This window comes from Psammomys obesus, unplaced genomic scaffold (genome assembly GCF_907164565.1).
Source record: "Psammomys obesus unplaced genomic scaffold, mPsaObe1.curated_primary_1811, whole genome shotgun sequence".
Classification (NCBI taxonomy): domain Eukaryota; kingdom Metazoa; phylum Chordata; class Mammalia; order Rodentia; family Muridae; genus Psammomys; species Psammomys obesus.
The window spans coordinates 14,993,855-15,006,874 of NW_026585504.1; the positions used below are offsets into that span (position 1 = coordinate 14,993,855).

At 37.0% G+C, this 13,020-nt stretch overlaps 1 protein-coding gene and 1 non-coding gene across 4 annotated transcripts in view; one reads left to right on the forward strand and one right to left on the reverse strand.

Moving 5' to 3' along the window:
* The window catches only part of Ubr1 (ubiquitin protein ligase E3 component n-recognin 1), a 126,990-nt gene that overhangs the window by 69,371 nt on the left and 44,599 nt on the right, over positions 1 to 13,020 (forward strand). For all 3 annotated transcript variants that reach the window (XM_055628158.1, XM_055628035.1, XM_055628084.1), the window contains exons 22-28: positions 2,492 to 2,544; positions 3,801 to 3,903; positions 4,865 to 4,913; positions 5,275 to 5,429; positions 8,089 to 8,188; positions 9,592 to 9,701; positions 11,288 to 11,374. In XM_055628158.1, the coding sequence (XP_055484133.1) occupies positions 2,492 to 2,544; positions 3,801 to 3,903; positions 4,865 to 4,913; positions 5,275 to 5,429; positions 8,089 to 8,188; positions 9,592 to 9,701; positions 11,288 to 11,374 (657 nt within the window). The remainder of the gene's footprint in view (positions 1 to 2,491; positions 2,545 to 3,800; positions 3,904 to 4,864; positions 4,914 to 5,274; positions 5,430 to 8,088; positions 8,189 to 9,591; positions 9,702 to 11,287; positions 11,375 to 13,020) is intronic.
* LOC129675290 (U6 spliceosomal RNA) lies at positions 204 to 310 on the reverse strand. The gene has a single exon (XR_008719885.1). It is a non-coding gene; the product is annotated as a U6 spliceosomal RNA (small nuclear RNA).

Genomic DNA, 13,020 nt, shown 5'->3' on the forward strand with positions numbered 1-13,020 from the left:
ATATACCAAGTTTGTCTTTCTCCTTCTGGGATACTTCACTCAGAATGATCTTTTCTAGATCCCACCACTTGCCTGCAAATTTCATGATTTCCTCCTTTTTGATTGCTGAGTAGTATTCCATTGTGTAAAAATACCACAATTTCTGTATCCATTCCTCCGTTGATGGACATCTGGGTTGTTTCCAAGTTCTGGCTATTACAAAAAAAAATATGGAACGCTTCACGAATTTGCGTGTCATCCTTGCGCAGGGGCCATGCTAATCTTCTCTGTATCGTTCCAATTTTAGTATATGTGCTGCCGAAGCGAGCACAAGTTTCTTAATTTTTAAAATCCATAGGTAGCTGTAAGTTTACTGTAGTAGCTTATCTAGCCCCTTCTCCTCATTATAAATGACTTCATAAAAATACTATTCTGTTTTGAAGGAAGAGTTTGTGCTAATTAGTAGAAAACTATCAGAGTTGCAAAAGGAGGAACAATCTGGACATGTTGCACAGATATTTTGCTGTGTGTTTCTGGTTGGAGGCTAGTCATTCTGTTTACCTTGGTTTCTTTTTTTTAATTTAATTTTATTTTTTTCTTATCATTTACATTTTATTAACTCTGTATCCCAGCCGTGTCCGGCTCCCTCATTCCCTCCCAATCCCACCCTTCCTCCGTCATCTCCACCGTGTCCCTTTCCAAGTCCACTAATAGGGGGGACCTCCTCCCCATTCATCCGATCCTGTTTTATCAGGTATCTTCAGGACTGGCTGCAAAGCCCTCCTCTGTGGCCTAACAGGACTGCTCCTCCCTTGGGGGGTGGGAGGTCAAAGAGCCAGTCATTGAGTTCCTGTTAGAAATAGTCCTTGTTCCCCTCACTATGGGAAACCAATTGGTTACTGAGCTACCACAGGCTACATCTGAGCAGAGGTTCTAGGTTATATCCATACATGGTCCTTGGTTGAATGTCAGTCCCTGAAAAGACCCTGTGCCCAGATATATTTGTTCCTTGTGGAGCTCCTATCCTTTCCCCATCATACTAACTCCCCTTCTTTCATATGATTCCCTGTACTCTGCCAAAGGTTTGGTCATGAGTCTTTGTATCTGCTTTGGAAACACTGCTAGTTAGAGTCTTTCAGATGCTCTCAGTAGACTCCTGTCATACGTTCAATGCACATCCCATCTGTCTTTCTAAATGAGGATTGATCATCTTACCCCATGTCCGCTCTCTTGATAATCTTTTTTAGGTGTATAGATTTCATTATGTTTGTCATATCTTATAGGTCTATATAAGTGAGTATATACCGTGTTTGTCTTTCTCCTTCTGGGATATTTCACTCAGAATGATCTTTTCTAGATCCCACCATTTGCCTGCAAATTTCATGATTTCCTTCTTTTTGATTGCTGAGTAGTATTCCATTGTGTAAAAATACCACAATTTCTGTACCCATTCCTCCGTTGATGGACATCTGGGTTGTTTCCAGGTTCTGGCTATTACAAATAAAGCTGCTATAAACATGGTTGAGCAAGTATCCCTTTTGTGTACTTGAGCAAAGTTTGGGTATATACCTAGCAGTGGTATAGCTGGGTCTTGAGGAAGCACTATTCCTAATTGTCTTAGAAAGCGCCAGATAGATTTCCAGAGTGGTTGTACCAGTTTACATTCCCACCAGCAGTGAAGGAGGGGTCCCCTTTCTCTACAACCTCTCCAGCATGTGTTGTCACTTGAGTTTTTCATCTTGGCCATTCTGATGGGTGTAAGGTAAAATCTCAGGGTCGTTTTGATTTGCATTTCCCTGATTGCTAATGAGGTTGAGCATTTCTTTAAGTATTTCTCTGCCATTCGATATTCCTCTGGTTTCAAGGATTAGTAAAGTATGGACATAGGCCTAAATGTTGTTGATAAATATACTGTATCAGGCTTCTTTTTAAACACTGCATGTATAGCCGAGTGATAGAGTACTTGCCATAAGGCTCTGTATTTTAAATTCCAACACTATCCAAAAGAACAAAAAAGAAGGGGAAAAAAAGGAACGTGGGAGTTAAAGATTGTGTGTGTGTGTGTGTGTGTGTGTGTGTGTGTACATACAAATAGGTGGGAAACTCAGAGAGTTACCTTATCTTGTGCTATTTATACATAAGATTATGTATCTTAAGAAATTACTTCCCTACAACATACTGGCTTCACATGCATTTTTTGTTGTTGTTATTTTGGTTTTCAAGACAGGGTTTCTTTGTGTAGCCCTGGCTATCCTTGAACTTGCTCTGTAGACGAGGTTGGCCTTGAACTTACAGAGATCCATCTTCCTCTGCCTCCCAAGTGCTGGGATTAAAAGTGTGCTCCACCACTGCCCAGCTTTTATATGTGCTTTTAATACAATATTGCAGTTATTCTTTTAATTTATTGTATATAAAGTGCTTCAGAGATGAAGTTTAAAATGTATTTCAGTTCATAGTAAGAAGAAAAAGTCATTACCTGAAGGTAAAAGTGACAAAAATGTTGTTTCAACAGGAAAATAATGAAACTGGCTTAGAGAATGTCATAAACAAAGTGGCCACATTTAAGTAAGTGTTTAATACTTATCCTTATTCTAAGAGACAGTCTGATCTTTATTTTTGTACTCTGGATACTTTGTAGAACATCTGAAATTTTCTATAGAACTCTGAGCAATAAGAATACAATATGGAGTAGAGGGATGAGAATGAGGAATGCACTAATGTTGACTAATTGTGTTTAATGATGAAATAATTAAATGTATTTGTTGATGAAATGAGGTTCTTTATGTGGCAGGTTAATAGAAATTTGTCTAGTGATATTAGGTGATTTAGACAGTAAGCTAATAAGACTATCTGATAACTCTTTCCATAATTTGAAGCTAATTAAAATTTTTATTTTATATGCTAATCTTAGCATTTTTCCTAACAGAGCTTACCGTATCTTATAATTTTTTCACTCTTTATGTATGTAAGGTAAAATGTTAACTGGATTAATTCTTGATATATAGAACATTGATACTAACAATGTATTGTGACTTGTGATTGTATTGTGTTTAGGGCGATGCTATTAGGGTTTTTTTTTTTTTAAGATTTTTATTTTTTTTTTTTGTTCACTGATGTTTTGCCTGTATGTATGTCTGTGCAAGGGTGCCAGATCCTCTAGAACTGGAGTTAAGTACAGTTGTGAGCTGCCATGTAGGTGCTGGTCCTCTGGAAGAGCAGCCAGTGTTCTTAAATGCTGAGCCATCTCTGCAGCCCACTACTAGTTTCAAATAACATAAAATTGCATGTGGCTTTTTATTCCTGTTAGCAGAAACTCAAAGGTGCTAAATGTTCATAGCAAATATGATCTGTTCCTTTTAGCTTTGGTGCTTTTACCAAAACAGCGCTTGATAGAGGATTCCACACTATTATTTTAACAGTTTCAAATTATTTGTTGCTTTACCATTTGAGGTTTGACCCTAAATTGCTTATTATACTGTAGTTTAACGGGCACCTTTAAACCCAGAGACTATAGAAGAAGTCTGGGAATCTAAAAAAGGCATACTATCAGGTTCAGCTAACACAAAACAAACTCCCAGGTTTGTTTGAATTTCATAACTATTAAAAACAATTCCCGGATTAAATACAGTTTCACTGTTGTCAAGAATTTGTATTCAGTGTTTTTTATTATTATAGCAACTAAATTGATCATTTCTGAGATACAATTTTTTGGGGGGGAGAATCTTGAATTTTAGATTAGATTTTAGAGTCTTACTTTGTCTATTTTCAGTACTGTGAAAACAAAAACACTGCTGTTCATCTTGTGTTTTCTCTTGCTTTAGGAAACCAGGTGTATCAGGCCATGGAGTTTATGAGCTGAAAGATGAATCACTGAAAGACTTCAATATGTACTTTTACCATTATTCTAAAACACAACATAGCAAGGTAGGAAAACTATCATTTTCAGTAAATAAACCTCAGGTCCTGTATGTTTTCTGAATCTATAGAAAAATAGTTTTAGGATGGCTCTCGTGAATCATGCAAGAGAGGGTGAAATCATTCAAGAAAATTAAAAACTTGATCAGTAATCTCATGTATACAGAATATTTGGATTTTCTTGACTACACCAGAAATGTCCTTAATAGTTGCTACAGGCTAGATGTGGTGACAAACACCTTTAATCCCAGCACTTGGGAGGCAGCGGCTGGAGGATCTCCATGAGTTCGAGGCTAGCCTGGTCTACAGAAGTGAGGCCAGGACAGCCAGTCTCTGTTACACAGAGAAACCCTGTCTAGAAAAATCAAACCAAACCAAAAAAAAGTCATTACAGGAGAATTCAGTGATGCATCCTTCATTTTACAGTCACATTCTTCATGTCATGTCTTTTATTTCACAACAATAGCTATTCTGCAGTTTTGATAGTGTTTGTTTGTCCTAGAAGGGCGATTAAATGATCACTTGTTTTAGGTGATGGCTGGTTTTGTTGACCTTTGGTTAAGTTGAGTAATTTACAAAAGTGGGGAGAAAGAAAGCTGGTTACTGCCAGCATTGTCTTGCTTCTTTGATGCCCACAGTGTATTGTGGGAAATACACTGTTCTAACATGGCTTCCTCGCCATGAAGATCAGAAGCCAGGCACGGGCTCAGCGAGATGCTGCCACGCTTTTTGCTGCTTTCTCACAGCAATGGAGTCTTAACACAGGAGCTTTCATTTAATACAATAAATAAAATAGAAATAGAAATGAATATAAAAGTTACACAATATTTTGAATACATTTTAAATTAGCATATGAAGTATTTTAGGTAGGTCAATCTTTCTATTTTTTTTTCAAACATTCTATTTGTTTTGTGCTTGCTAAGCAGTGTATGCAATGATAGTTTTACTTTTTTTTGTTTTGTTTTAATAGGCTGAACATATGCAGAAGAAAAGGAGAAAACAAGAAAATAAAGATGAAGGTAAAAATCAAGATTCTGAAATGACACATTTGGACTATTTTTGTGGGTGTTTTTTTAATTTGAGGGGGCCAACTAAAGGAAATATAAAGTCTTTTTCATTTCATATTAAGATGTGGCCAACATGAATGATAGCATTTAAAATTGTTAGCAAATGGGATTTATTTGGGGAGACTGGTATAGCAGTTTACATTTCCCTTGACATTTATATTTTCTGCGCTTTAAAGCAAAAAAAAAAAAAAATCATGTGTTATTTTGCATTTAAACTATGAATTTTGATATTTGTAATTTAGTGTGTAAGGGCAGTTCAAATAAAAATGTACCTGTTTGTTTATTTTCCTCATTTATTCTGCTTCTCTAACAGCATTGCCGCCACCACCTCCTCCTGAGTTCTGCCCTGCTTTCAGCAAAGTAATCAACCTTCTCAACTGTGATATTATGATGTACATTCTCAGAACCATATTTGAGCGGGCAGTAGACACAGATTCTAATTTGTGGACAGAAGGAATGCTCCAAATGGTATGTTTACCTGCAGTGTTTTCCTTGAGTACTTGTGGAATCTGAAAAACAATTCCCGGATTACTGTCAATAAGAACTATGTCAGAAACACATGATACATGTCATTAAAGTAGTTTTAAGTGTGGCCCAAGTTTCTTTTGTGATACATTCTCATGTTTTTAGCATACCTATCCTTGAGAATGATTTGTTTTAAAAGACTCAAAAAAAAAAAAAAAGTGCATAGAATAGGGATAACCAGGAAGTGAAGCTAAGACTGGGAAGGCTTAATCAAGTACTTGGAAAGGCTTGAACAAGCATCTAAACATGTAGAATCCCACTGCTAGGCAGCCAGGGCCAAATCTGTATATACCGTGGAGGTTCCAGTCTTGCCAGTTCACCATCTCCCCATCTTTTCTTTCCCTCTGGCTTCTCTCCTCCCCAAGATGTTCCCCAGCTTTCTCTCCAAGTGGCCTTTTTATCCTGTGCCACATCTCGGGTATTAGGGATGCCAACACTAAGGTCTCTATCCTTCCCCTTTTTTGTGATTTCTCTGGCTTCTGCCATGATAAAGCCAGGAATGATGATGGAAAAGAAAATGAAGAAAGCTCATAAAAAAGATGCACAAACAGTGCAAGCGTGGCAGCCATTCCCGCTCTTCCTCCTCCTCTTCTAATGATTCTGACAGGAAGCAGGGCCCGTATCCCTCTCCCAAATCTAGTCTCCCCAGCTCTGCTCTCCCATCAAGCTCTAACAGCTGTGTTGTGCTAGGGGAAATTAACCTTCTGCTCCCTGCCTCACTCTGCTCTGCCCTCCCCTGTTGTTCAGCCCTGGCTGGTAGGGAGAATGGCAATCCCTGGGCTAGCCAAGGGTGCCTTCTCCCTTTTGAGAGATGCTATAAATGGAGAAAGAGGAAGCGCTGTCTTTTAAAGATGCTGTGATCTCTGATGAATCAAGTAGTGAAGACAAGTTTAAAATCTGTAAGACGTCATCTGTTTTTATTTCCTCCTGTAATTCTTGTGGTTGGGATTTTGTAGAAATTTAATTGTGATGTACCATGTACTTTTGTAATGGGAGCATATTACAGTGATCAAAGGTAACTATATTCCTGGCAATCCTCTTATTGATTGCATTAACTGCAAAGCTGCTGGGAAATAGAACCCATTTGGTTAATGAGCTCTTTTGGAACATAATCATTCCTATGCTATTTTAGGTACCACTCTCTAACTCTATTCAAATAAAGCTCCTTCTCAGTTAAGAAAAAAGAAAAAGAAGTCTCTTCATGTTAGCGATAAGTCCATATCACATTGCATCATGCTTTTTTGTTTCTTCGAAACAGCCTGGAACTCGCTCTGTAGACCAGGTTGGAACGTATAGAACTCCACCTGCCTCTGCCTCCTGAGTGGTGGTATTAAAGGCTTGCTCCACCACTGCCCGATGCATCATGCTTTTTATATGCATATGTTTATTTGGTCTGGTTTGGTGGGAATGAACCCAGGAACGTGTATATGCTAGACAAGAACTCTACCACCAAGCCACACTTGCAGCTCTATTTGTTTGTTTTGGTTTTTTGAAACAGGGTGGACTGAAAGTCCTAATGCCTAGGCTAGCCTAAAACTTGTGTCAATGCCCCTGCCTGAAGGCTAAGAGTATACATATGAGTCACCATACCCGGCTTGTTGGTACCACTAATAATGAATTACTTAAGCCTGCTATTTTATGGTAGCTATATTTATATAATTATTTCATACCTATTTAACATCCCCCTCCCCTGTTGGTTTTGTTATTGGTCTAAGTTCATGCTCTATATATATGTCAATACTTGTAACAATGATAAATACTTTCAGTGCTATATTTGGTATTGTAGAGCTTTATTTGAATTCCAATTAAAAATTTCCCTACATCTCCCAGTGTCCTACTTAGGAGATAAGCACTGTTAATGTTTTGCATATCTGGAAACTATACCAACATAAGCTCAGAAAGGTCTTTGTCATTCTTGTTTGCTTGGGTATCTCATGTCGGTATACTATCACACGTTTAACTTTTCTGTTATTAATAAACATTGTGTTTGGATTTAGGGTTTTGTTATAACAAGGGACACTAAGAGGAACATTGTTTATAGTTAGTTTCCTTGCTTGCTTGTGATAGCTTCTCTATACTTCTCAGGCTGGTCTTGGTTTTGTGGGCTTTGGGGATCCTCCCACTTCAGCCTTCCAAGTACATGAGGTTACAGATGTGTACTACACCTGGTTTACATTGGGCATCCTCACAAATGAGTGTATTTGCCATACCAATTCCTAGTATATGGTTCCTTTACAATTTTTGACTGATATTGTCACAATGGTTTTGTTTGTTTTTAATGTAAAACTTGTTTATCTCTTTATCACCAGTGTAATAACAAGTGACTGCTTCCTGACTCTTTTGGCAGCTGTGTAGTTTATACTAACCTCTAAATTTTTGTCACTTTTAAAGTAACACTCTTTCAGTCACCTTAAACTATATCTCCTTAATTTGAACTTAGGTTGGGCATTTCTCATAGTATTCATGATTTCTCTTTCTGTTAACTCTTTGTTTATAAGCTTTGTCCATATTTGGTTATTGTTTTCTTTCTCCTTGGGTTATTTATATTAGTACCTCCAGTTAAAGAAGAAGCACTTCACAGACCCTTGTTCTCCTCCTCCAGGCATTCCACATATTGGCACTGGGCTTGCTGGAGGAGAAGCAGCAGCTTCAGAAAGCTCCTGAAGAGGAAGTGACATTTGACTTTTACCATAAGGCTTCAAGTATGCTAAAGCATCATCCCAACAAGCTTCTAGCTAATTGCCAGTTTGTAAATGAAAGTTTGGACCTGCAACAGTTTTTATCTGTCAGTCCTTAAAGTTTAGAAAACCCTTTGTCTTAGTTAGGGTTTCATTGCTGTAAAGAGACGCCATGACCAAGGTAACTCTTATACCTGCTGGCTTACAGTGTCAGAGGTTTAGTCCTTTGTCGTCATGGTTGGGAGCGTGGCAGCATCCAGGCAGATATGGTGCTGGAGAAGGAGCTGAGAGTTCCCTATCTGGATCCTCAGACAGCAGAAGGAGACTGTGTACCAAACTGGGGTGGAGCTTGAGCGTGTGTGTGTGTGTGTGTGTGTTCTCAAAGCCCACCCCAACAATGACAATACTCCTCCAACAAGGCCACACCTCATAATCTCGCCACTTCATATAGGCCAAGCATTCCCACTTGGGGGCTGTACCTGTTCAGACCACCACACCCTTAAATGATTTACTTGTCTAGCATATTTAGTTTTAACTAGTGTTTTCCATTATACTAATTTTCTCCAGTTCCCTACTGCAGTTGTTGTTACTACAGCTACAGTATTGTAATATGAAAGGGAAGAAGTCTGTCTGACTGAAAACGTGTCTTTTTGTACATTTTTTTTCTTTTAGGAACTAGTAAAAAAGTTTATTATTATGTATACAATATTCTGTCTGCGTCACACCAGAAGAGGGCATCAGATCTCATTATATAGATGGTTATGAGCTACCTTATGGTTGTTGAGACTTGAACTCAGGACCTCTGGAAGAGCAGACAATACTCTTAACCACTGAGCCATCTCTCCAGCCCCCTGTACATTTTTTTTTTTAATTTTGAGGAATAGGATAGGTTTAGATTAGAATGCTCTTAAGCTAGGATAGACTTGTTCAAAGCAAATTCCTGAAACAGTTGTAAAACCCATAATTGTAAGCAAAGTATCACATTTTCTTTTTATACTATTTTTGTAGATTACTGAGGCTGTCATAAGCCTTTTCTGATATGAATATAATGTCTCTCACTTCATTATTTCTGCAGTTGTTCTCATCATGTACTTGTGTAAAAAGTGAACAAAGAGGAACAGCAAGAACAGGCTATTAGGAGTAGCTGTTGCTTAGCAGTGCAAGTGGGTGGATGCAGAGGGAGACTTAAAGTAATTAGAGTTTTCCTCTAAAGTAATTAGTCTTTTAATTTAGTGCTTAATAATTCATACAGTCATCACTCAGTATTTCATGTCATCGCAGTTTTCTTTCTTTGAAAATCTAAGGTAGTTAAGGGCCTGGCTGGCAAACCTCAGTCATCATGTGAATGACAGGCACTAAGAATTATAATTAGTACATATAATTATGAAGATAATTTTCTTTTAATATAATTTTGTATTTTAAAAAAGGATTGGGAAGTTCAGCCATGAATGCTCAGAATATACAAATGCTTTTGGAAAAACTCAAAGGAATCCCCCAATTAGAAGGCCAGAAGGACATGATAACATGGATACTCCAGGTATATTACAAAAGTAAATAGGTTTAATATAGTTATATATTGCTTAATGTCAAGAGTGTATTTTGATAAATGCATCATTAAGTGATTCAGCCTTACTTGAATACCACAGAACATGCTTATGCAAATGCAAGCCTTAGTGGTTTGTTGCTTGATGTGGCCTAATGCAATCAATAAACCCAGTAAACAAATACAGGATGTATGAGGGGCTACTGGCACAAAAACTTTTGTAAGTAGAAAGGGCGTACTCTCAGATTATAATGAAAAGAGTAGTATGGGGCTGGCTGCAGTAGAGGTCAGTGCAGAATGTGTGCTAACATGTGTGGGTTCTTGAGTCAGTCCCCACAATTATGAATAAATTTGTAAAAATTTACAGTATGATGCAGTGAGCACATAAGAAAGTACATGTAAATAATGTTATGCAGACTGAGCAGTTTATATTTAGGAATATGTATGTATATACACACATAGGCATATAACAAAAAAGAACAAGGGAGGAGTCTACAGGAAGTTTAGGAGGCAGGAAGGAAGAAGTGATGTAATTATAATTTCAAAAATAAAGTCCAGAAATGACAGTCATTTATTATCATTATTAAATTATACTTAATTGTGTAATCCCATACTGTGTATAAAACATTTTTATTTGGTGCTAGCCCCTGTGTTCAATTCAAGCCCCTGTGTTCTCTCTTCATTTGCAAAGTCATTTACTATCAATGATTACAACTGTGTGTTTTTTTGTACTAGTAACTGAAATTTTTTCTGTTTCTGTGGCGCTTCTTTCAATAATGACATACTCATTTATGTCATCGTCAGGTGCGTGTGCTGAGTAGTTGCAATATGCCTGGCTGAATTCAAGGTTCTAAGCAGCACAGTGTGCTTGCCTTCGTGGAGCGCACCACAGTTAAAGTACAGATACCTTTAAAACAGTCACGAGGATAGTTCAGTACAGTGACAGAAGTTCTCTTGAATAGTGAGAGAAGGTCTTTGTCAGAAGGTGAAGTGAGAGCTGAAACCTAGATCCTTGTAGAGCCGGGATCCTAGGACTCTAATGAGTATCTCCACAAGAAAGTACTGCCACGCAAGTGTTCCAAAATGGCCAAGAGCAATGCCAGTATCACTGTAACCTACAAGGAGGCAGTAATGTCAAAGGGATAACCCGGTGCCAGATTGTGTTCACTACATAGGGCACAGCGACAGTGGGGTATCTTTGTTTTGAAGACATGGATAAAAATGTTACTTTAAACTGGGTTTAGTAGTATGCTATGTAATCCCAGTTATTTAGAACGCTAAGTCAAAAAAACCATGTGAGCCCAAGAGTTAGAGTTCTTATTAAAATTTAAAAATAAATCTGTGCACCCCACCCCAGACAAACAGACATCCTCAGAGCAGCAGACTTACCTAGCCCAACTGATGGCTAATTGACCAACAGTATTGTCACAGTCAGAGTCGCTTTTTAAATTTTGTGTTTTTGGTACGTATCTTAAGTAGCTTACCTCAAATGCATTTAGAGACAAAATGGCTGAATCAAATTAGTGATTTTTTTTTTCTCCCTGGTCACTTTAAACATAATATTTCATCTGTTTACACAGATGTTTGACACAGTGAAGCGATTAAGAGAAAAATCTTCTTTAGTTGTGGCAACCACTTCAGGATTGGAATCCATTAAGAATGAAGAGGTAACAGCATGCTAACAATGTTACATTCATCCATCTTTGAATAAGGAGTTACTGTTAGGAAGAAACTGTGGCAAAATATGTGATTTTTGTTCATCTTTTGTTCCTGTGCTTCTGTACTGCACTTAACATAAATTCACCTCAATGTATGTATTTTATAAAATTGGAGGAACTTGATGCCCAGTGGAACTCTGTTAGGAATAGTCTATTATATTAATTTTAATTAATATAATTGTGTTCATGTTGAAAATTAGGACATGTCTCAGTCAATGGCATTTCATAATTTAGTCAATAGTATCCATCTATTAGGAAGGATAAAATAATGGTTCATCTTAGATTCAGTAAAATTAGATAATATGTAGATCATGATTTTCCATAATGTTTTGACTCATATTTTTCTAATGTTGAATTAATTAGAATAATTAATAGAATAATTTGCTAGTGTTTAATTATTTGAGTACTCTAAAATTTAGAATTTTTTTATTTGTTTATTATTTCTTAAGACAGGGTCTCTCTATGTAGCCCTGGCTATTCTACAACTCACTGTGTAGACCGAGCTGACCTCAGACTCAGAGAGATCCATCTGTCTTTGCCTCCCAAATGTTGGAATCAAAAGTGTGTACCACCACATTTATCTTAATTATTAGAATATTTCTACTTGAAGTTATTAACTTTTTCCTAAAACACATTGTACTAAGTTAGTGTGTACTAGAGCATTTGTCAAACATGTGGAAAGGCCTGGGCTAAATCTTCACTACTTGTAATAAATCTCTTTAAGTTATTTTTATCTTCTGGTGTTAATTTTGGCAGGTCATATGCACATAACAATTTAGCCATTTATTCTAGGTTTTCCAGCTTCTTGGCATATAAAATTTCAAATTATTCACTAATAATTAATGTTTTGGATTTCATTGGAGTCTGTTATTTAACACCCTTTTATTCTAATTTCATCTTCACATTCTTTCTTTATGTCACATTGGTTAAGAATTTGTCAATATTACTAACTTTTTCAAAAAACCAATGTTCTTTTAGTCTGTATTTCATTAATTTCTTCTCTAATCTTTATAATGTCTTACCATCCCCTGGTTTGGGGATTGGCTTCTTGTTGTTTTTCTAGAGCCATGAGTTACATTGTTAGGTTGTTTATTTAAGATCTCTCAGGTTTTTTTTTTTTAAATATGAGAATTTATAGCTATAAATTTCCTCTTAGGACTGCCTTGATTGTGCCCCAAAGGTTCTGGAAGAGTGTATTCTCATTTTCATTTAATTATAGGAATTTTAAATTTTTTCTCTGATTTCTGTTAATTCAAAAATGTATTGTTCATTTTCCAAGTATTTTTCTAGCATCTGTAGTTTGTCTGTTGCTTCCTACTTTTATTTCATTGTGGTCTTATATGAAGAATTAATTCTGCCAGAAAATGGTAGCACATGCCTTTTCTCCCAGCACTCAAGACAGAAGCAGGTGGATCTCTGTGAGTCCAAGGCCAACCTGGTCTGCATAGTGAGTTACAGGACAGCTAGGGCTACACAGTAAAACCCTGTCTCAAAAAACAAAACAATACGAACAAAACAAACAAAAAATTAATTTGTTTTTTAGTATTTGTTAAGTATTGAATTGTAGCCTATGATGTGATCAGTTTTGGAGACAG